This window comes from Pseudorca crassidens, chromosome 1, assembly GCF_039906515.1.
Source record: "Pseudorca crassidens isolate mPseCra1 chromosome 1, mPseCra1.hap1, whole genome shotgun sequence".
NCBI classification, from domain to species: domain Eukaryota; kingdom Metazoa; phylum Chordata; class Mammalia; order Artiodactyla; family Delphinidae; genus Pseudorca; species Pseudorca crassidens.
In genome coordinates this window covers 50114457-50137281 of record NC_090296.1, presented here as the reverse complement: position 1 = coordinate 50137281, position 22825 = coordinate 50114457, and the positions used below count along the sequence as shown (strand labels likewise).

At 43.1% G+C, this 22825-nt stretch overlaps 1 protein-coding gene across 21 annotated transcripts in view; it reads right to left on the bottom strand.

Moving 5' to 3' along the window:
- NIN (ninein) overlaps window positions 1-22825 on the bottom strand; it is a 102768-nt gene that overhangs the window by 72357 nt on the left and 7586 nt on the right. For 14 of the 21 annotated variants that reach the window (XR_010943032.1, XR_010943059.1, XM_067736173.1 and 11 more), the window contains exons 3-5: window positions 21338-21541; window positions 10514-10595; window positions 808-897 (exon numbers count right to left, since the gene is read on the bottom strand). Coding sequence is in view for 19 of the 21 variants with exons in the window: in XM_067736173.1 (XP_067592274.1) it covers window positions 808-897; window positions 10514-10595; window positions 21338-21520 (355 nt within the window). In the remaining 2 variants the exon portion in view is untranslated. The remainder of the gene's footprint in view (window positions 1-807; window positions 898-10513; window positions 10596-21337; window positions 21542-22825) is intronic. The other 7 variants (XM_067736228.1, XM_067736237.1, XM_067736117.1 and 4 more) reach the window with 1 other exon arrangement.

The following is a 22825-nucleotide window of genomic DNA, read 5'->3' as shown; positions in this document are numbered from 1 at the left end:
ATCACCACCACCACCATCATCACCACCACCATCATCACCACCACCATCACCACCAACATCACCACCACCACAACCACCACCACAACCACCACCACAACCACCATCACCACCATCACCACCACCATCACCACCACCACATACTAACCTTTCTCTACAATGGTAGCTTTAGAGCAATAAAATAAATACTTCACTCATTAGAAATGTCAGCTTAGAGACACACTTTTTTTAGCACCTTGAACAGAATTAGGAGAACAAAATATTCCATTAAAATATAAAACTGGCAATGCTTTGATTTCAGTTCTTATCACTCACATGGACATACTGTCTCTCTGGAGAACATAATATGTGTTCTGTTTGAACATGACAGTCTTAACAAGGTATGTCTGAACTCAGACATGTAGATTTTTAGATGAGGGCTGTACACAGATCATCAAAACAAGGGTAACTGATTAGATAAGAACTAAAAGAACAAAACCTTTCCTTTATCACCACTGAAACCATGTTGGGGGTAGCTATTACTTTGTAGTCTCCCTGGGAGGACTGGTGATCCTGCGTGACTAACTCTGTCCTCCCCGCTCCCATGCCCTTCCTCTGGGATAAGCTTAGGTTTCACAATTGTGGTCAGAAACATCCTGAAAATGCTCGGCAAAGCTCAGAGTGAAGTATTTATGCTTGCTCTATAATTTCTAGCAATATTTATATCCAAAGTCCCAGCCAAGTCATTTTATTAGGTCGAGCGATTCTCTTACAGGAAGTGTTCAAGCATACAAAAGTTATATTGAAAGTCGCATGCATATTTGAAGGTACCTTTTATCAGAAGACAGTGTGTCAGCTTGTGAGCGTTCAGGAGCGGCCCAGACACCCGAGCTACTTGTTGGCAGCTGACACCCACAGATGCTAGTCAGATAAAAGGCAATGTAGAACCATCCTTAATTTATTACATATTCTTAAATTTTAGTGGCAGACAACAAGATACACCATTAGTGATGATGGGGGTTTGGAAAAGATTAAAGGGAAAATGTATAACGTCAGAAAATGGAACGTGGGATTTTCCCGGTATGAGAACATAAGTCATGGTCTGGGGAAGGAAGTGGCAGAGGAACTCTGAATGCATGCCGCACTTTTTCAGAGGAAAAAAAGCAGTGGGGAAAAGCCACAGTCTTAAAACAAACAAACAAACAAAACTACAACCCACTGTGATTTAATCCAAAATCCACCTGTGGATGAAATATTTACTACTAAATGTTTCATGCTGTGTAGGGAGCACTGGTAGATTTGAAATAGCTCTTTTTCTAAGCAATGAAAGATAACAGACTGTGAAACATTAGGGATCCTGTGGAGTTCTGGTTTATTTATACACTTACTTATTTTTGCATTGCCAGGAACTTTAAATTAATTCTTAAAACTCGAAGTTAATATCTTTCACAGAATGTGCATACATCACAAAGTCAATTTCTAGAGAAATCTATTAAAATGTAGAATCTTCTTGAATAAAGATATTAGCACAAAGGAAAAATGGGGCATTAAAGTTTCCTCGTAAGAAATTTCACAACACTTCCATACAATAAAGAATTAGACTAATCACACCAATTACAAATAGTTATATTTTAGACGTGAACACACTCCTACAGCCTTCTTTTATTTAGAGCATCAGCCTCATTGTATTTACAAGATAAGAAGGGGAAGAAAGGCATTAAAAGTAAGGAGATCCAGAGAGAACATTCATGGTCAACAGCCATTGTTGTGCTAAGCCTTTGAAAACTTCAGCGTTCTCCTGATGAATTTCAAGCAGGGCTTTACAAGTGCTCAGCAGCAGTCCACCAAACAGGAGGCCTTGGTGGGGATTTCAAGACACCCCTGCCCACCCAAATTAAAGAATGCCTTACCCCTCCCTTACCATGCCCAACAAAGACTTGCCAAACCACAGCCCTGGGGCAAAGTGTCTTTACTTTATGGGCACATCCAGATGTGATGTATGTATTTCAGGGGTTTAGCCTGGAACAATTTTATCTATGCCAGATAATATAGGGTTATTTAATTTATTAAGAAATGAAATTATTTACACACAGCTTCCTTTAACATAAGTGTAAGTAACTGCACCGATCATAAGCTCCAAGGAGGGACATGAAATGCCAGCGGAAAAAAAAAAAACCGAGATATAAAGGACTGCTTGTACTTCCGGTATTTTATTTCCTTGAATGTATATTTATGATTCTACCTAGATTGTCAAGCTTCTGAGCCATTTCCCCTTCTTTCCTATTTTCCATTTTCCCTGTTTGGCATCACTACATAAAAATACAAATGAGCTTTGAAGGAAAGCAGACAGGCCCGGCCTGCCCAGAGGAGTCTTAGACTCCTGGAGCCCCTGGCGAGCTCACAATGAGGTGCACCAAGAAGAGAAACTCCAGAGGTGTGATCATGTTCACTTTCCAGAACCAGGATGAACCACAGTGCACATGTATGACTTGTGACCAGAAGGTCTTGCACTTACAATAAAAGAAAAATTGAAATTCAATGTTAATGAGAATGACCACTTGGCACGGGCCAGCTGCAGCCAGGGAAAACAACCAGCCCCCCACCTGTCCCTTCGCCTCTCCCTCCCTTCCCCCCTCTAACTGAGCAGGGCAGTTCACACTCTGTACTCTCTCCCAGAACTGCCCCAGCCACCTGTGTGATGTGGATGGCCACTTGGAACACGCAGTTCTTCCAATGACCAAAGGCGAAGCAATGAGGACCCAAGAGGAAGGTGAAATCGTTACCCAAAAACCTCAACACTATTTATTCCATCAACGTTTTTCTTGAAAAACACAAGGCTTAGGACATGGGATGAGGTACCATCCTCAGCACATACATGGGAAGTTAGAGGAGAGTTTCAAAGATGCACTCCAGTATTAGGTGGATTCATTTAACTTATATCTATCAGACACCTGCCGTGGGCAAAGCATTCTATCATACTTGTGGAGGGATAAGATGGATATTGTTAACACTTTTTGATTCAAACTTCCCTGTTTGACCTGAGGATGCTTCCAGGGTGAAGAAGAAAGCCCTGCCTTTATGGTGCCTGATCTTCCTGTTTTGGAATTGCTCATGTAGACCCCCTTGCTTTCTACTTCCCTTCCTGCCCCATTTCGTTAACCTGGGAAATCATTCCCAGAGACCCCACCCCCTTCCAAAGGACCTGGGCACGGGGGATCATCTGAGGCCCTGTCTATACTACATTTCTGCTGAACTCACGGGATTCCTGAAACCCCTCTGAAAATAAGGAGTCAAAAATGAAGCACGTGTAAACCGCAGGACAAGCCCCCCACGAGAGGCAGTCACACAGCAAATGAGCACCACCAGCCCCACTGCACCTGCCACCTCCTCGCCTACTCTGAACGCACCGTTGCACAGGGCTTACACAGTCAGAGTGCAAACCCACACCTGATACTAAATAAGAGAAAAGGGAAGAAAAGAATCAAATCAAAGAGAAAAGGGAAGAAAAGAATCAAATCAATTGTTGATCATCAAATTATCAACACAGAAGGAGACAGAGAGATTGAGACCAATAGCAAGGGAAGGGGGTGAGGGACAGAAGACAGGCAGAGAGCTGGAGGCCTATGTGGGGATGGGGGAGGGGAAGCAGGAGGAACTGATGGATTGGGGACCAAGAGGTAGGAGAAGAATGGAGTGAGGGGCCAAGAAGGAGAGGAGAGGAGGGTGGAGGTGAGTTGGAGAAGTAGAAAGAAGGGATGGGGAGGGAGATGTCCCAAGGAAGCGAGGAGAGAAGAGAAGCCAAGAGAGAATGAATGACATAAAAAGAGACACCCGGAAAGCCTTTGGACACTATCGGCCATTCCTTCTGCCTCCCAGTGTGCCCCGCCTCTGCAGGGACCGTCAGCAGGCAGGCTCCCCACCCCAACACCTCGTGTGCACACAGCCCTTGCCAAGGCAGCTGCTTCCCAGCCACTAGCACCCCACTCCCCAATCACGCCTCTCTTCCAGAATCTTCACACGAGATGCAGAGGTCAACTGGAGCCTTCAGGTCCTCCCCGGATGCAATGACAGAATTTTAGGAGCAGTCTTCACATCATTTCTTACCAATCTGAGTGATGTTTCCTGCACGAACACAGGGGCTTCTGGGCACAAAGGTAATAAGGTGGCTCTGATTAGCCCTGCCTGGAAGGAAGCATCGAGGGGAAGGTTAGCACCCCGCAAGGGTGCTGAGGATGGTGGATGGGTGTGGTCTGGCAACCCCCAGGGCTGACTGGTCTGATCAGATGGTCTAGCTAAGCCCTAGAGCAGGTGAAGGTCCGTCAGTAAGAAAAACTCTTCGAGTTGATAATGATGATGTGATTGTTCCCCAACCTTCTTCCCAGGAGGATCGGCCTGCCTGCATCTTGAGCCATTTGGGGGATAAAGGCAGAGATTCACTTATCACCTGAGTCCTCCCCATCGTTCAAGGCTCAACTCAAAACTCATTTCTTTCAAGTAACTGCTTGGCGCAAGTTTCACGGAACGTTTTTTTCTGTGAATTTAGTGCGACCCATACTGTTGACAGCTCCCGATTTAATAACGATCACGGTCATATTTTTCTAAAAGCATCTTACATGTTAGAATTACCTACCCAGCTGGACTGAATGCTTTCCAGGGCAGCAGTGCTTCATGGAAAGAGCCTGTGGGCTCTGCATTCAAACAGACCTGGACCCTCTGTCCTTATCAAGGTGAGGAGGACCTAACGTCCTGAGGCTTGGTCTCCTCATCCGGAGGAAGGGAATACAACAGGAGTTCCGTGGGGCAAGGTCACTATTCTGTCAGGTAGTGTCCTCCCACCCAGACTCCTGGGGGTCAGCGGTGGCTCAAAGCCAGCAGAGCAGAGTCAGGGAGAGCCTCACAGCCCCCAGTCCCGCAGTAGATTCCCTGACCTCATCTGTCGCCATGGGTGAGATTACTGGCGAACACACAGTGACGACATCCAGTCTGTCATCTCAGAAACTGAGGCTGCCTCCGACTCATTCATGCCCTAATTTTCTCTTCCTTGTCATCTCCTTTCCCTTCATCAATGGGCTGACATGAGAGGACACACCAATTCTCTAAGACTCCCTGCAGAAAACTACCATTTTCATGTCCCCAGTTTGGAAACCTTCTCATACACTGGAATTGAAATAAACTTACATCAGCACAACTCCCAAGCAAACTGTTTCATTATCAACATTCGCACCAGCCCTATTTATTTAATTTTAAATAACAGGAGTATCTTTTTTGCACATACACATATTTTTAAAAGAGTGCCTTCTTACTCCTTGTAAAATCATAACAATAAGTATTCTTCTATAGGACAGCTGAATAGTTGCTTAGTCTTTGATTCCACAGATACATCATAATTTGCCTAACCAAAATACACTGTCAAATATTTATTCTTGAGATATATATATATATAGTTTTGGGTTTGTTTTTTTTTTACTATTTTAAATGACTATCCTTACACACACATCTTCATGCACATCCAGAATTATTTCCATAGCATAAAATCTGAGAGTGGCATTGATTGGCCAAAGGCATTTTTATGGTATTGTTTTACATGATTCTAGGAAGGTTTTATCAGTTTACATGACCACCAGTGGGCGTGAATGTTTCCAATTCCCTCTGACCTTAGGAAATGGGTCCTCACACCCTCTTTTGATAGTGGTGGTGGTTAGTGGTAGTGATTTTACCTTACTTTTAATTTTTGGAGAAATTTTCTGGTGCTCACTGTTAGCATCTCATACATACCAAAGGAACCGAGGACTAAGCCCTTACTCAACCAGAGAGAGGACAAGAGAACATGGCTGTTGGGCCATCTGTGTATATCTCCTAAAAACAGGGTCCTCAGCCAGAGTTCAGTTCAACTCTGAATACAGCTGCAAACACAAATCTTCAATCACTGCAAACCAGGATCTAGCCCACTGTCTGGCCATGAGACCTGCCTTGCTGAGTGAATGAAGAGATATTTGTTTATTATATTTATAGCTTCCCAAAATATAAGGAAAATAACTAGAAATAGGGCAGTTTCTGGAATCAGTAATGTTTATGACCAAAAAAAAAAAAAAAAGAAAAAGAAAAAAACAATCATCTGCCGTGCCTTTTTTTCTAATGATTTGGTTTTTCCAAACCTGAGTTTTCCCTCACCAAATAAACAAAGGAGAGATATTTTACATTAACCGCATGAGGGAAAGAAAGAGCTTCCTGCATTATGCTAACATCTACTACAGAACACAAATCTAATGTAAGATGCATCAAACAAGGACAAAATCTCTGGAGAACAGATCCAGACAGCATGTTGGTACCACGTCACTTAGAGCCTGTGCCAGCATCTCCATTATAAAAATTAAATTGTACACATAGACATGAGGGAGCGACGCCATCGGTGACGTTAATCAGTTTGGAATTTACAAAGGACTCTCTACATCCCCAACCCATTTTTCTGACCTTATCTGAATTTCAGTACTTTTCATTGTGTACTATTGTTGTTTTAGGGAAAAAACTCTCTCCTAGGAGTCTTAGAATCATACACATCAGCATTAAAAAGATGCTGGAAATCATCTAGTTCGTACCCGCTAATTTTAAAAATAAAGACACTGTACCGCAGAGACGTTACAAATGGCACAACCCAAGACTACATAAATAATGACTTAATTCCATCTCCTCTGACATCCTATTATAGCTCTGTGTTTGTATTATTTATATACAACTGCCTTTTATTAGAAGAATATGAAAGCATGAACTATACTGGGCATTTGTCCTTAGGACGCAGACCCTTATAGTGTCAACTTATGTTGGGTGAAATTTTATAGAAACACAAAGCTAGCTTTCTGCTAAATGTAGATGTCATTTAGATATTAGGAGACAACACAACTGAATCTTGGAGCTGAATGGATTTTAAGTATTTTCCAGCACAACTACTTTCACATACGAGGCAACTGAAGACCACAGAGGTTGTGACGTATAAGGCCACCAGATTAGAGGAGCAGGGCCGGTATTTTGTAACTCCTGGTTCAAGGGTCTTTCTACCTCATCAAGCTGGATTTTCTGTATTACAGTCAGGTGCAACACCTGATATTTTTAACTTATAAAAATCTTGGATGTTATAAAATATCAATTCATGACCCACTCAACGTCTAAGGCTGTGCACCATGGCCCTCCTATTTTTGCAGTCACCTTCCATAGTTGAAGAGTAACCTTTTCCCTCAAAGTCTAGGAGGTCCACTGATTTGAAAAGGCAAGACAAAAATACAACAGCCCTGGCCCCTTACGGCAGAAGATGAATTAAGTCCTGAACAGCCAAATAATGTCACTAATGATCAGGTGAAACCTGCTCTTATTTGCTCCTTCCTTCTGCCTCTGGCCGCCTGTCAGAATCTTTCCGGCCAGGCTGCACTGACTGAGGACTGCTGCCCCCAGCTCATCCATCTGAGGGTTAACATCCTCAAGCCAAAGCCTCCTGGAGTCCCATCCCTTGGTGATACAGTGTCAGCATCCTCCCCTGCTACTATCTGTGAGACTTCAATTAAGCCACATCCCTCTTTGAGCCTCAATTTGCTCATGAATAAAATGGCAGCATTTGCTCCAGCCCTACAATCATATGGTCTATGAGTTAAGGGAGAGTTATTTTCATAAAGGGGAAGGAGGGGGCGAACTCAAGTGGCCTCTCGATATACAGCATTTGAGTCCTGATTCTTCTTTCTCTGTCTTTCGCCAGCCAAGCCAGACAGCCTATGGGGGTGGAGTCACATTTTCAAGTGGGTGGGAGAACATCTGAGTGGAAAGCGATGCACGATCCCCAAAAACAACTGGAAGGGCCAGGGAGCGATGGGCAAAAGATAGAAGAAGCAGAGATTCTCAGGAACAAAGAAGGAATGACTCCCAGCCTCATATGAGATAAAACACTCTTAAGGCACAGGCTCAATCCTGGATTTTACGCTGCCAGGCCAAACCTTAGGAAGTCACATACACGCTGGATGAAATGCTATAATTACTTTGCTGCTTCATTACACTGATTTGGGGCAGCTCAGTAACAAAGGTTTGCTGCAGCCCACCCAAAGGATGGAGCACGCGGTGACCTATAAAAATCCCTCTGAGTGTCCCCCTGGAAGATTTGTCCAAATGATGGCCTCAGCCTGCACAGCACTGAGGCATATACATAACTCTGAAACTACCGCCTGGAGCTGAATTCATAAACCTTACTTCCGAGCTGTTACCAAGCTCAGCTAGCCATTGTCTACCTCCCCATCATGCAGAGCCCTCTATGGGGCACCCTTCACATTTGTGGTCACATCAATCTGTACATTTATGATGACACTTTTCTGGCAGGTGATAGGAGAGGTTTTGAAGAAAGAGCAGCAAAAGGACCACGTGAACTAGTGGTAGCACTGCCTGTTCCAAACCCATATTATGGTAATACAGAAGAACACTGAACTTAAGCTTATGTTACCTATGCTTACATGAAATAAAACAGATGTGGTAATGTCACCATAGCTCTAGTCAGGGTCCCTAGATCTTGCACTATTGTCATCAAGATGACAACCTTGGGGCTTCCCTGGTGGCGCAGTGGTTAAGAATCCACCTGCCAATGCAGGGGACGTGGGTTCGAGCCCTGGTCCGGGAAGATCCCACATGCCACGGAGCAACTAAGCCCACACGCCACAACTACTGAGCCTGCGCTCTAGAGCCTGCGAGCCACAACTACTGAACCCATGTGCCACAACTACTGAAGCCCGTGTGCCTAGAGCCCGTGTTCCACAACAAGAGAAGCCACCGCAATGAGAAGCCTGCACACCGCAGCGAAGAGTAGCCCCTGCTTGCGGCAACTAGAGAAAGCCCGCGCACAGCAACGAAGACCCAACACAGCCAAAAATAAATAAGTTAAATAAATAAATTTTTTTAAAAAAAGATGACAACCTTGATTTCAAATTTTTATTTATTTATTTTTGGCCGCGGGATCTTAGTTCCCTGACCAGGGATTGAATCTGGGCCCCAGCAGTGAAAGCGCCAAGTCCTAATCACCGGACTGCCAGGGAATTCCCAAGATGACAACTTTAAAAAAGTGAAACTGCCAATAAAATGTGAGACCCCATAAGAACAAAAGTCCATGTTCCAGCAGTGGTCACCTACAGAAATTCTACTTTTTGTCTGGAAAATCTCTAGAATGCAGTAACCTCCCTCCTAGGCCCACTGGGGGCTTGCAGAGAGCTCTGGAAAGCCTCAGAGTTGGCAATAACCTTAGCAAAAAGGGGGAGACTCCATCTGGAATCCAAAACACTGCTAAATGCAGAGTTCATACATATGACACAAATCTGGGGCATTTCAGAAGATACGATGAAGAACTAGATCACCAGTGAGGATGAGACATGAGTTCCCATTGGTGCTTCTTCTAAATAGGTCACACTGAGTGACTCCTTACAGTGACAAACTGTCAATGATTTCTCCTCAGTCTCAGCACTGGACTATATTTTTAGTGTTCTCTTTTTTAGTGAGCAACTCTATGGGTTACACACACTGGTAAGATCTGTAGCCACCACCACAATCAAGATATAAAACAGTTTCATCACCCCCCAAATTCCCTTGTGCCCCTTTATAGTCAACCTCTAATAACCTCTAACAACCCCTAATAACCTCTAACAACCTCTAACAACCCCTAATAACCACTGATTATTTTTTTATAAAACCAGACTGTATTATAATATAAATTCCAACACTGTTTTAGGCTTCCCCTTAAATATTTACCATATTTCATTGATTTTAAGACATAACCTCCCCCCACACACCCCTAGATTAGAATATTTTGAAATTATTATGTGTCTTACAAACAATGGCATTTTACCATTATAATTGAGAATAATTTTTCTTTTTAGAGGTATATAAAATAATTGTGTCATAATTTATGGTGCCTTTAAAAAAATCAGTGAAGTATAATATTAAGTTTTTCATTTCATAACGTTCATTGGATACTTACTATGTGCTAAACATCCTATTAGGCACTAAAAGTACAAAAACGAATAAACGTGGACCATAAGGAACTATCACTCGAGAGGAGATAGAGAAACAATTATAATATAATCTGATAAGGTCTGTAACAGAGGGCTATCCGCTCAGTAGGACTGAATAAAATTATCTCTTCATTGGCCAACCTTCTTCTTTCAGACAAAACTCCCCCCCAGTTCATACCGTTCCTCGTTCACAGGAAATGAGGGGGGAGGAAGTACCATCCAGCCCCACTCTGCTCATTCCTAGAATGAGTTTTGGCCACACCATCTGACACATCTCCTAGGAACAATCCAGTGATTTCTTCCACAATTCGCTGCTGTGGTAGAGAAGGCTCATCGTAGTGGGCAACAGCTGCAAGGCTTTTATGACCATGTCAAAAGACCAAAAATAACCACTCAATATGTGGGAGGCGGATGCCCCAAAGCTTTCACAGACATGCTTCAAGGTCCCCAAATTCTTCCCTGGACAAATTTTAAAGCAGAAGGAAGAGAGGAAAAGTTAGTGTCCTTACCTGGTTCTTGAAAGTGTTCTTCATTTGATAGAGTTCTAGACAAGATAAGTATTAATGCTTCTTTAAATTGGTCAAAATGCACCTAAAAATAAAAAATTCAAAAGAAATTCAAAATAGTTTCCACAGCCTTAAGGAAGCAAATCCATCTACAAGGTTCCAGAACCATTTGTTAGCATCTGACAGCCTTGAAGTGAGTCGTATAACCTGTTTTTGTTCCTTTTTTTCTTCATTTCTCTAAAGCACTAAAGGGAAAATAGGCTGATCATTTTACACGCCAGTGTCACCAACACTAATATCAATATTTATTCAACCCTGAGGGGGAAAACTACACATCAAAACCCTCTTTATAAACTCAGAAAAAGATAGGTTTTGAATTCTTAGCTCCTTTAATTTTTCTAAACAAGACCGGAAGAGAAAGATGTTAGGTTAGGTACTAGGAAAAACTTTCCAAGTAAATGATCCTCCGTAACAATGTCCCAAAGATGCTTTCATCTCTTAAGATATTCTAGAAGAGGGGAAACTACCTTTCGAAGATGACTTGAAATACAGTCTTGCTTGAGGCAGGAATATGTTATATATTTATCTCCCAAGGCCCCTGTAATTCTATAAACAAATAGAAATCAATAGCAAACACAAAGAATAAAAGAACCTTGGGAAGCATTCTCCTGAATTCTTAAAAATACAATTACCTTGACTGAAGTAGGAAAGAACCTGAGTTTCACTTAAGTGAATACTCAGAATTGGGATATTACTTTGGTTAACGGGATAAAATAGTGTTCTTTATGGTCAAGTACATTCTTCTATAACTTAAATTTACATGATCTCACCATGCGGCAGAAGGGAGAGATGGTATTTCTTCTCATCATAATTGTAGTTTAATAACGTGGTGCCTATTTATACAGAACCCTGTATGTAAATACAAAGTTGGTAAATTTATAACTTGTGCTGCTATGGGTCTCTTTAGACATCATTACAAAACGTTGCCTAGGAGATTAAATATAGTGACAGATAAAAACCACTTCTGAATTAAATGTGGAAAAGCAGCAAACCTTGTTAGTTATCTAAACAACGAAGGAAACCAATCATATGTCTTATTCACGCAAATCAGTGCAAAGGAGAGGAATCCACTGAGATTCACATGTCATAAAATAGCATATGCTTGCAGTTTACCACTCTCTCCCAAAGAATATGTGATTTCTCTACCACATTCATTTTGATTACTTGAAATTGCTTTCTAAAATCATATTCCTTTAGATCACACAGACTAAAAGTCAGCATATTTGTGCAGCCAGAGCAGAAGTCTGTTCAGGAAGGGAGGGCATCTGCTAAAGAGCCAGGGTGGTACAATCAGTGAAGGACTAAAAGATTACAGAATTATAAACTGTGCTAATTAGGTTTCATAGCTGATGAATCACAGAGAAGCCTGGGGGAGGAAGGAGAACTAGGTTCCGCCAGAGTCAGGGATGGGCTTCAGGCACCGTGGCATCCAGCTTCAGTTACCGGGGGCGAGACCATCTTCCCAACCAGCCGGCCCACAAACAGCACCTACCCAAGCCTCTCCCACTCAGGGGCATCTCCCACCCTGGCATCTACTATTTCCTACCAGAATCAGGCTTTCCTCTTAGGGTGGGCAGGAGAAGGGTGAGGAGTGAAAGCTCTAAGCTGGGGCAGCTGGGTCTAGGTCCTGACTCTGGCTCAGCCTCTGTGAATTGGCTCAATTACCAAACCTCTCCAAGTTTTAGTTTGTTCCACTTGAAAAATGGGTTATCTAACAACTCATCTTTATGATTCACTCAACAGATATTTATTGGGCCACTGCTATGGGCCAGGCCCTATCCTAGGCCCCGGTGATAGAGCCGCCATGGAGCACGTAGTCTCAAGAACTGTCACAGGGAATCAGGTAGGTACTGCTAAGGGCACTGCATGTATTTTATGTTATTTATACTACCGCCTCCCTCATAGTGGCTTTAGGGAGATAAAATGAGAGTTATGGAAAGTGTCTAGAACTTTCTGGGACTTGCTAGGTAGTCAGCAAGTGGTAGTTAACACTACTAACAGGACTAGTAATGGGGGTGACTGTTCTCACCACTTTCACAGAGAAACAGGGCCATATTTCAAGCAAAGCAACTGGCCATGAGAGTGACCCAACCAGCCACGTGGTAGGGCGGGGGTGACAGCAGGAGGCCCAGGAGCCTGCCTCCCCCCAGGACCTGTGCAGCTGGCCAGCATCAGAGAAATGGATCCGGTCTGCTGTGTTCAGGGACCCCAACTCCGAGATTCTCCTCTCCCTTAGGGTATCAGTGGACACAACCCAAATGAAACCAGAGTCCCTCACTGCCACAGTAATGAGTTGAACAGAAAGAGGATCCTGTTTCAAAAGGGACGTGGTTGCCTTGAGACTTCCACATCCTTTATATCTGACTCTGTGGGTCTCTGCTGGGTCTCCTCAACGTGTCAGTTTTGACAGAGGTCATTGGAAAGAGCCCTTCGGAATTTAGTCCTAACTTAGTTCAACTCGGCGAGGATTAGCCATGCAGGTAACTCAAGGGTTTCTGTATCTCAAGTTTACTTCCCCCAACCTCCAAACATGACAAAGACGTCAATAACCTGGAAGTTAATTCTAACCAACTTCTAAGACTTTATTATACCAGATTCAAGGGACACTTAGGCCTCATACAAACACACCCACTTCTGAGACAGTATGTACCTCACTGACATAGAGGTTGCTCCTCTCTCAGCCTCAGTCCTCTAGAGCATGGCAGACAATCGGGAAGCGGACACGTGGTGTCCAAAGCTGAGGAAGGTGTCGTAAAGCCCACTCGCTCTTCTTGCAGAATATGCCCTGGAACCAACTCAGAAGCTATTTCCTCTCACTCTACATGATTTATTATCAGCTTCATTTTCCTGCTTCCCAACCCCCTACAGATTAGAAACAGCAACTAAAAGACAGAGACACTTCCAGGTAAGTACAAGAAGTAGCTACTGACATACTGGGATTGAGAGAAGACATTAACTATACCCCCTCGAACAAAAGTAAAGTATAATTTTTTATACTTAAAAAAAGTTTAAAAGACATACGCACTCAAAACCTAATAGGCTGGGGTTATTTAGTATTGAGGCTACGTGCTGGAGGAGGATCTACGTGCTGCTAAATAAATCCTGAGGGTATTGTTCTTATAATACAGAAGAATAACTGACAGACCAAGAAGATTTTAAATGATCAAGAATAACCTCATGATGTTTATTATTCTATTTGGTAGGGTAAAACTTTAATAAAATTTTCTCAATCCCCAATGGTTAACCCCTTTTTAATTTTTTTAAAGTTTGCCACTAAATGGGGTAAGAGATCCAGTTATTAGAAAATTATATTAATGCGAGTTCTGGGAGCATTATTGTAGGCTCATTCTGTCCTGGATATTTGGCCAGTTGAATCTCACGACATCCATGAGAGACGGTCAAGGTCCCTCCTTTGAACTGAGGGGAGAGAGGCTCAGAGGAAGCATGTGCCTTGCCCAAGGCCACCTGTCTTGAAGTGATAGAGTTACCGGGAGAACTGAGGCCTTCTGAATGGACTCATCAAAGTCCAGCCACCCTGCCTGCCCCAGGCCCTCTTCACTCCTGGTCTGACCTCTCAGGGAAATCCCTCTGCTGCTCCAGGTCAAATCCTCAACTTTACACAATGTCACCAGGTACAAAGTAGGACACTGGGGACTCAGAGGACACAAGAGCAAGAGAATATATAAGATTCTAGAGTGTGGGAGGGTGGAATGGGGAAGAAGAGAAGAAAGTTGATTAGTAACTATAATACAAGGCAGAACCTAGCAAATACTTTGAGAGAGACAGAAAAGGCTGGTAGGGGCCTCTGATAAATGAGTATGTCCTAGTAGGCCAGCAGGGAGGAAAAGAGGGACAGTTTTGTGACATCTGACTTCTCCAAGATGTTCACAGGCAGAGCTTAAAGGTTTCCAAATGGACTTAGGATGTATTAAATCAGCCACATTTTAGAAGGAAAAAAATCTATAAAAAACTAAACACGGGGGCTTCCCTGGTGGCGCAGTGGTTGAGAGTCTGCCTGCCGATGCAGGGGACACGGGTTCGTGCCCCGGTCCGGGAGGATCCCACATGCCGCGGAGCGGCTGGGCCCGTGAGCCATGGCCGCTGAGCCTGCGCGTCTGGAGCCTGTGCTCCGCAACGGGAGAGGCCACAACAGTGAGAGGCCCGCTACCGTAAAAACAAACAAACAAACAAACAAAAAACTAAACATGATTATTAACTCAGGGGTTCTTCACAATCCAGCAATGCCTATCTGGGTGACACCCTTCTTCCCCCACAAAAAGAATCTAAAAATCCAAAACAGAAAACCTGGCAAGCTGATCCAAAAACAATTGGAGCAGCTTGAAGTCTTAAACTGCCCTTTATTTTCCTTCTTGTGAGGGCAGAGACACCGGACCCTCTGCTTTAAATAGCAGTAAATTCCACATCTTTCAAGAGAGTTCTCTAATAGAGGCCGGTGACTACTATTTTCCATCAATGCTCATGAATACAGATGGGGCAGAAAAGCCCCTCAGGGCACAACCGAGAACCAAAACGTGAATAAACGCCCTCTATTGTGAAGAAATGCACCTCAGTGGGCTCAACTCAGTTCGGTCCCTGTAATTTTGAAGTACCATTTTTTCTCCTCCAGGGGAGCTTTACTACTGTATTCTGTTAAAATTTAGAAATCTTCAGAAATATACAATGCGATTAAATCTCACATGGTAACCAGCGAGAGCCATGTGTACCTCGGCTGGTACCCCCTCATTTGAATAATAATTGCCACCATTCATTTTACAAGCATTCTTATACCCTGTATGCCTCAAAGGGCAGTTTGCAGCAATGGGAAAATTACATGACTGACTAAAAACACACATGACATTTACACTAAATTAACAGGAAGACTAGTTAAATCTGATATTTTTTGTCATGTGTCACCACCGCTTAATAGAAATTTACCTCATCACTTTTCCTCCCCAAATTTCATAGGAATGCTTTTTGAGAAACATAATTTGCCTTTCTGAAAAAAATAATTTAAGCACAGCATAAGAAACAAATTCTATTTCAAACCACACACAAAAAACCCTGTAACAGGAAGTAGAATGAGGAACTTAACGTTGCATAAAATCATCTCGAGCAATCATGGAGATCAGATGCATACGGTTTCCCCATGTGTGCAGGCAGCACTTCAAACAGACCTGAGATGACAGGGCTCAAGCCAGCGTTCAACAAAGTGGGCTTATTAGACCAGACAAAGGCCCACGTAACTCTCATCACACTTAGGAGGTTTGCAGCTATTAATACACAGGGAAATCAAAGAAAGGACATTCAAAACATTAAGTGGTAGCTAAAATGGGTACAGAAATATGGACTCACCAGAAGGTCAATGTAGAGGAAAATAACTGACAGCATTATGCAAAGAGAAATGACACAGAAGAACAAAGAGACATGGTTTCATAATGAAAGATACAGTTACAAATGTTTTCTCCTAAATACAGCATTTAGGTTTTTGCAGCTTAGTAGTCATTTACTGCAGACAACGTGGAGAGAGGCAAAGGCCATTTTAAGAGGCGGGTTTGTAAAACCTAAAGCGACTGTGTGAAGTTGTACTCCAAGATGGACCCAAGGAGCCCTGCCTACAGATAGAAACAGATGCAAACCACCGCCACACAAGAGACTTGCTAGCAAATCCATTCCCTACTCTAATGAGCTTTCTCAGAAAATCATTCCTGGGAAGTCACCATTTATCGAAAACCCACTCTCAGTGTGTAAGAGATGGAGGGGGGCAGTGTACAGGGAGACACAGGACACAGTAGTTAACTGTGTTCCTGGCTCCTAGATGGCCTTTGATACACATGCTCTAAGTCAACCTCATCCCAATCTTACAGGGAGGGTATTATTTTTCCCATTATAGAGATGAAGAAACTGAGGCTCAGAGTATTTAAGATAATGTACATACATGGCTAAAAAGTGGCAGGAGTCAGTACTTGAATCCAGGTCTGATTCAAAGACTGCTCCAATAGCATACGGCATCCATGTGGTGGGGGAGGGAGTTTGAGGATCGGGGTGGGTTGCGGGGGATGGAGAATGAGATCCATATTTGCATATGTGGAGTCTGAGGAGGCTGTGGAGACATGCATTCAAACTCAGGGACTGGGAAATCTGGGTTCCCATCCTGATGCTGCTTCAAATGAGTTGCCTGACCCCAGACAAGTCACCATCTTTTTCCAAGTTCTGGGTTCTAGGTTTCTCTGTCATCCAGATGAACACTGAAGTCTAAAATCTGTGCTGGACACTGAAGAACTTTAAGTCCCCTCCATCCAAACAAGAAGCTACTCATAAAAGTATAAATGGAATACTGCAGAAATCTAATGAGCATTCCTGATCATACTTTCTCTGGTGGGAGTGACAGTCATTACTGAAATAAAGTAGGTAGAGAAGAACAGCCATTTAGCACCTGCTCATGCCTCTTGTCGAGAGTAGAAGGCCTTCCCAACAGGCTGCTGCAAGGCCAGCCCTCCCCTTTGCCCTTGCTTTATGTCAAACTAAATACCTTGCGAGGTTCACAGTACACAACACCAAAGTCAATTTTGCAGTGAGGTTGACAAGAAAGTGTTAATAAAGAAAAGATGCAAGTCTTGCAGCCTCTTAATCAGAAGGTCTTTTTGTTTATAAATGTGAACTATAGACCCTTAGGAGTTCAAATCAACCCCACAGAGTCACAAGACCAAAATGGAATTAGAAAATATCCCTCACTGTTTCAGGTTAAACAGTAAGATAGACGGCAAATGTTCAGACATTTAAGAGATGTAATGAGAAATGTTCCCACCTTTCCCTCCAACTCATTCAAAAAGCCCAGATCAATAATATGAAACAGGAGTATGAACATGGGGTGGTTATAAACAGGCACTGTTTGATGATCAAGGGTAGTTTTGCACATAGAGAACAAGTACAAATAATCACCACCAGAAAGTACTGCTGTACTTCTGATTCACTTTTCAAACAGTTAAAATGTATATAAGTGAAAGAAATCTTAAAAAGCTGAATGAAGTGGAAACAAACCAGCAAATGGCCATATACAATTAATCGTGATGTTTATAAAAGAACACAAGCCCTTGAAAATGAAAACTGCAAAAGCTGAGTGGAATTATATACTTGTACAGTTATCAAATTTTAATACAAAAAATTCCAAAGTGCCTTTGATGACCAAAGTCCACACACCTATGGGACTCTTTGGAAGCCAATGGTAAGTTCTGCTACCACGCGGCTTGTTCTGATTCTAAAGAGTGTCAAGAACATGAAATACGTCAGCATCTAGATTCATATTAAAGAGTAGAGCAGGGAAGCTCAGGGGATGGGGGAGGCAGCTTTGTCTCAAAGTTAGTGTACTCAATAAGGAAAGGAAAATGTATTTCTAAAGCTGGACCTAACTAAATAAAGGCTTCAACAAAACCAAGGTAAATTATCACCTTTAAGTTCTGATTTCTTTTTTTTTTTTTAGGTTCTGATTTCTAATAAAGGAAATAGAGAGGCATGTGGAAACACTTCCTTTAAAAGGCACAATAAACAGGAAGCAACTACAACTGGAATTAATTGCTTGGGTGGAAACTTCGTTCAATAAGTGAGCTAACATGGTTCCCTTTGTTTTTTTTGTTTTTTTTTTTTGCGGTACACGGGCCTCTCACTGTTGTGGCCTCTCCCGTTGCGGAGCACAGGCTCCGGACACGCAGGCTCAGTGGCCATGGCTCACGGGCCCAGCAGCTCCGCGGCACGTGGGATCCTCCTGGACCGGGGCACAAACCCGTGTCCCCTGCATCGGCAGGCGGACCCTCAACTATTGCACCACCAGGGAAGCCCGGTTCCCTTTCTTAAATGTTTGTAGTATTTACTCCCAGTACAATTCACCTGCCAGGAATGTTACCTGACCAGACTATAAGTTCCTCAGTGTTTCAAGGAATCCCTTGTCTTGGGGGTCTGACCCACCTGACAGGTGCTCAACTGATGACAAAGATATGAATGGAGCTCTTTTGATAACCTAGTAGGAAACACCTACCAGCAATGTCCTCTTTCCTTTGTATCAGTGATCCGCAATCTTTGGGCATTTCAAACATTTACAGGGTAACCACCATGCTCAGGGGAATATGGTTTCAAGTTATAAAGCAAGATCAGACAGATTAATTTGAGGGTAAATGGCCCATTAGTAAAATGCATGAAAATGGCAAGTCGATTTAAGTTACTTTCCTTGACAACTGTCGTAAGAAACATTAGGCTTTAAAAAAAAAAAGGACAAGAAGTTATGAAAGATGGATCTTAAGATAAAAAATAAACAGATAATATTCTTAGTTGAGGGAGAAAATGCTTTTTACCTTATTTCTTTTTCAACAAAAAAGATTAATTCAGCTTAATACCAAAGGAGGTAAAACTCAGATGTTTTCTTTTATTTAAAAATTATACTTGTTATGATATAAAAGACAAAATTAAAACCACAAGCATCCAGGAGGCTGATGGGTACTAATGTGCTCCAAAAGCCAATTTAATGGAAAACTTTAGTTTACAATAAACATAAGTTGCACTCATACCATAAGACCATTAGAATGCTGACATACCGGACATACACAATACATATTTTTTGAATTAACGAATAGATGAATATATTTAGGTTTGTCATGCTGTTATTTCTTTCTCCTTTTTTATGAAACCAAACTGCTAACTCTTACATATTTTTCTATAAATACCATCTAAAGAGAAGAAAGACGGCTGGTATTAGAAACAGCTTACAATTTTATAATGTTACAACTTATGATTCCTCTTCAATATATCAAGATGGTAGAACTTGGACTTCTCCAGTGAAGTCTAAGGAAATTTTTTTCTTTATAATTTAAAATTGTAGACCATACAGAGTATCTTAACAGCATATGGCCCAGTTTATGTGATCATCTGAGAATAATTCAGTTTCATAGAAAATGCAAATCTAACAGTAGTGCATTACTTCATGCCAACCCTGCTCTCAAGACAACCACCAGGGACCTCCCCCATGAAATCTATATGCATACATCTATTTAACTTTTATCACTGGCTCACTAAGTAAATATCAGGCTATAGACCACTTAGGTATTCATTATTCGCAGGCGAAGAGCAAACGTAAAGGCGGGCTGGCAGTGTCAAGTCATTAACGAATCAATCGATAACTGGGCCCCTGTTTTAGTCTGCCAAAGGAGGGCAAGGATGTGTGGCATCTGGAGAGCAAGCTGTCGATCTGCTGCCAGGGAGCAATCTGTTTACAGCAGCGGGTTCCACATTTACACTGGCTCTCAAGGAAACCTGAAGTTGTATCATGTCTTCTCCGGCTTTAATAGGTGTGAAAACAGATCCCCACTTTGATACTCTTCCTCAGATACCCAAAGGACTGAGATCCCCAAGGACGACAGGGAGAAACGCTACTCTGTTGGCTCCCCGAAGTCTCTGAGATTGAGGCAGAACTAGAAAACATTGGAGTGCCTTACACGATGAGAAGCAAATCATTTAATTCTCAAAGCTCCCATCTCTATTGCTTTCAAAGCAAGATTTTTAGCATTTTTTTAGGGATCACGGGTATTCACAAGCAGCTAATGCCCCCAAAGTTACCAAAAATGGTTCTAATTTTACAAAAACTCACACTTTCTTTAAGTGTGAGCCCTGTTAAATGCCACCTCCACAGTGCCAGGCCCCCAAGAACATCATTCAGCTTCAGGATGATCGCCACTCCCGTCCATCTCACATCACAGAGAGCCAATACACTGCACTGTATCTGAGGCCACCTGCCCAAAGCTTCAGCTAAGAGACAGTGAAAATGAAATGAAGAAAAGGAAGTTTGGTCACTGGAATAAAGTTGAGTTTCACAGCTGCTTCCTCAATTTATACCACGTGATAAAAACGTACGTCTACAAAGTATCAGCGATGGCAGCAACAGAGCTCAAAAAGTACGGCCCATTTTTCCTTCTCATCATGCAAAACACCAGCAGCAAGATTCAACTCAAAGCCATACAAATGATGCTCTCAATTTTAATTATGAGAACTGAAGACACTGTCAGGTCAAGACATCCTTCCCACTAACAGCAAGAGGGAAAAAAGGACCCCTTCTCACCTCTTACTCATCTGTGACTTGATCTACGGGGAGAACGTGACTATTTGTTTTCGTATGTAAAAGCTAGTATCAGTACACACGCACACCCCTGTTGGAAGCAAGTCGTGCTGGGTTTTAAGTAAAACTGCACTTACCCTTCTGTCTTATTTTCTGGGTGAAAGGTTTAATTAATACTTTACCCTAGGAACAATCCTCACGAGAAATAGCTTTACGGGGAGTGAAAGTCGTAACAGCAAGCTGCTCTTCCTGGCAATGGCAGTTTTCTTACTGTACTTTCCTTCACTTCCATGGAAATCTCAGCCCCCTCTCTTGATGAGTGTGGAGTCCATAAAATGATACACAAAGAATAAGGAAAGCACCGGAAAACATCCTCTTGTTACCTTTTTCTCTTTTCAGCTGAGAGGCTCAGAGGACACCTTCATTCCAGAGCACAAATTAAAGCGGGCCCTCATCACCCGAGCAAACTTCGCTGCTAAGTCACACCCATTACTTTTTAATTTTTCCTTTTTCTTTTTTCTGTTTATCAGGTTAACAGCTAAGAGCACACACCTCCAGGATGTTAGAAACAAGTTGCAACACTTGTGGTTCGCCCCACCCCCAGCGCCCGGGCAGAAACCACACCCACTTCCCAACCCCCCACCCCCACCCCGCCTCTTCCCAGGCCTTACCCTGCCCAGGAGGTTGTCCTGAAGCAGCGTCTCTTGCAGCACCGGGGCCACCTCTTCCAAGCTCAACATGTGGCAAAGGTCGGTGAGTTCCTCCTGTCCCAGGGACCCGGTGCCCGTCGTGTCAAAACTGTCAAACAGCTCCTTGAGTCGGGCCTCATGCTGGTCCTGCTCTGCCTCATCCATCCCATCGCCCACAGCGCTCACCTGTGCGGGACAGAGAGGGGGATGGGTGGTGGCAGCGCTGGAGTCCTGCCACCGCCCCTCCACTAGCCACTCCTACCCCTGCCAGCCCCTTGGGAAGAACACTCTGTGTGTCCCGGTCCCCTCATGCTGGTCCATCGGGACCTTGTGAGGGTCAGCAGGGGAGGTAACACTACACCTCCCGCTCCAGAGGACCTGCCAGATGTTGCAACTTGCCAAGGCATTTCCCTTCTCTTTCTTCAGCCTACTGCCCCCCACCGTAGTCAGACTGGAGGGCTGCAGCAAAGAGGCACTGCATGAATACTTCTGATACAAAACCACTCCCTGTTTACATAAGATCAAACACTTCTTACATGAGTTCCTCAAAAAACAACTCAATTAACTTCACTGGTGCAATTACATGAGGTGTGACAGGAAGAGTATTCCCTGAGGCTCGCTTCAGCCCCAGGGAGTTTTAGGTAATGCTTAGTTGCCTAGAGAAAGGGGAAAACACAACTGCAGCCTTTCAATGAGGTTCGAAGGAGCCACAGACCACATGTGAATCACACAGCATCTCAGGACCCTCCACTACCTAGACAGTCTCCCCTCTGTACTCCTGGTTAATAGGTCTTCCATCTCTCTGATCCACCCTAACCCCAGACTTTCCATGTTTCCACATTTCATGGGATTTGTGAAAACACAGAGTCATCAATATCTCTCAGAATCTTGTTTGCTAAAAATATATATCATAAAATTCTAGGTCCCTCAATACTTGAAGAATGAAATCTGGTTTTTTGCTTGCACAATAATTCACTTTTAATGTGTTGGGTTTTCCAGTGGAAGCCTGAAACCTTCGCATGTGAAGGTACCTTCACAATGATGCAATGGAAGCCAAACAGAACGTATGCCCTTGAGAGGGTGACCTCAGCCAGCTCAAACAAGGCTCGCAGAACCAGCCCCTTGACTATAAAAAGCAGCACCTTTTTAAAAAAGTATTTATCTTGCCAATATAATTTTTTATTGTGATAAAAATCACATAACATGGAACCCACCCTATTAACAACAGTTTAAGTATGCAGTACCATATTTGTTCGCTACACACGCACTGCTGTACAACAGATCCCTAGAACTTTCCCATCTTGCATGACTGAAACTCTATACCCGCTGCCCAGCAACTCCCATTTCCCCTCCCCTAGTCCCTGGCAACCAACACTCTACTTTTAAAAGCACACCTTTAACTAAACCGAGTCCTGGGTCAGAAAACTCTTAACTTAGAGGTGATGTTACAGGGAAGATCATTACAGCACG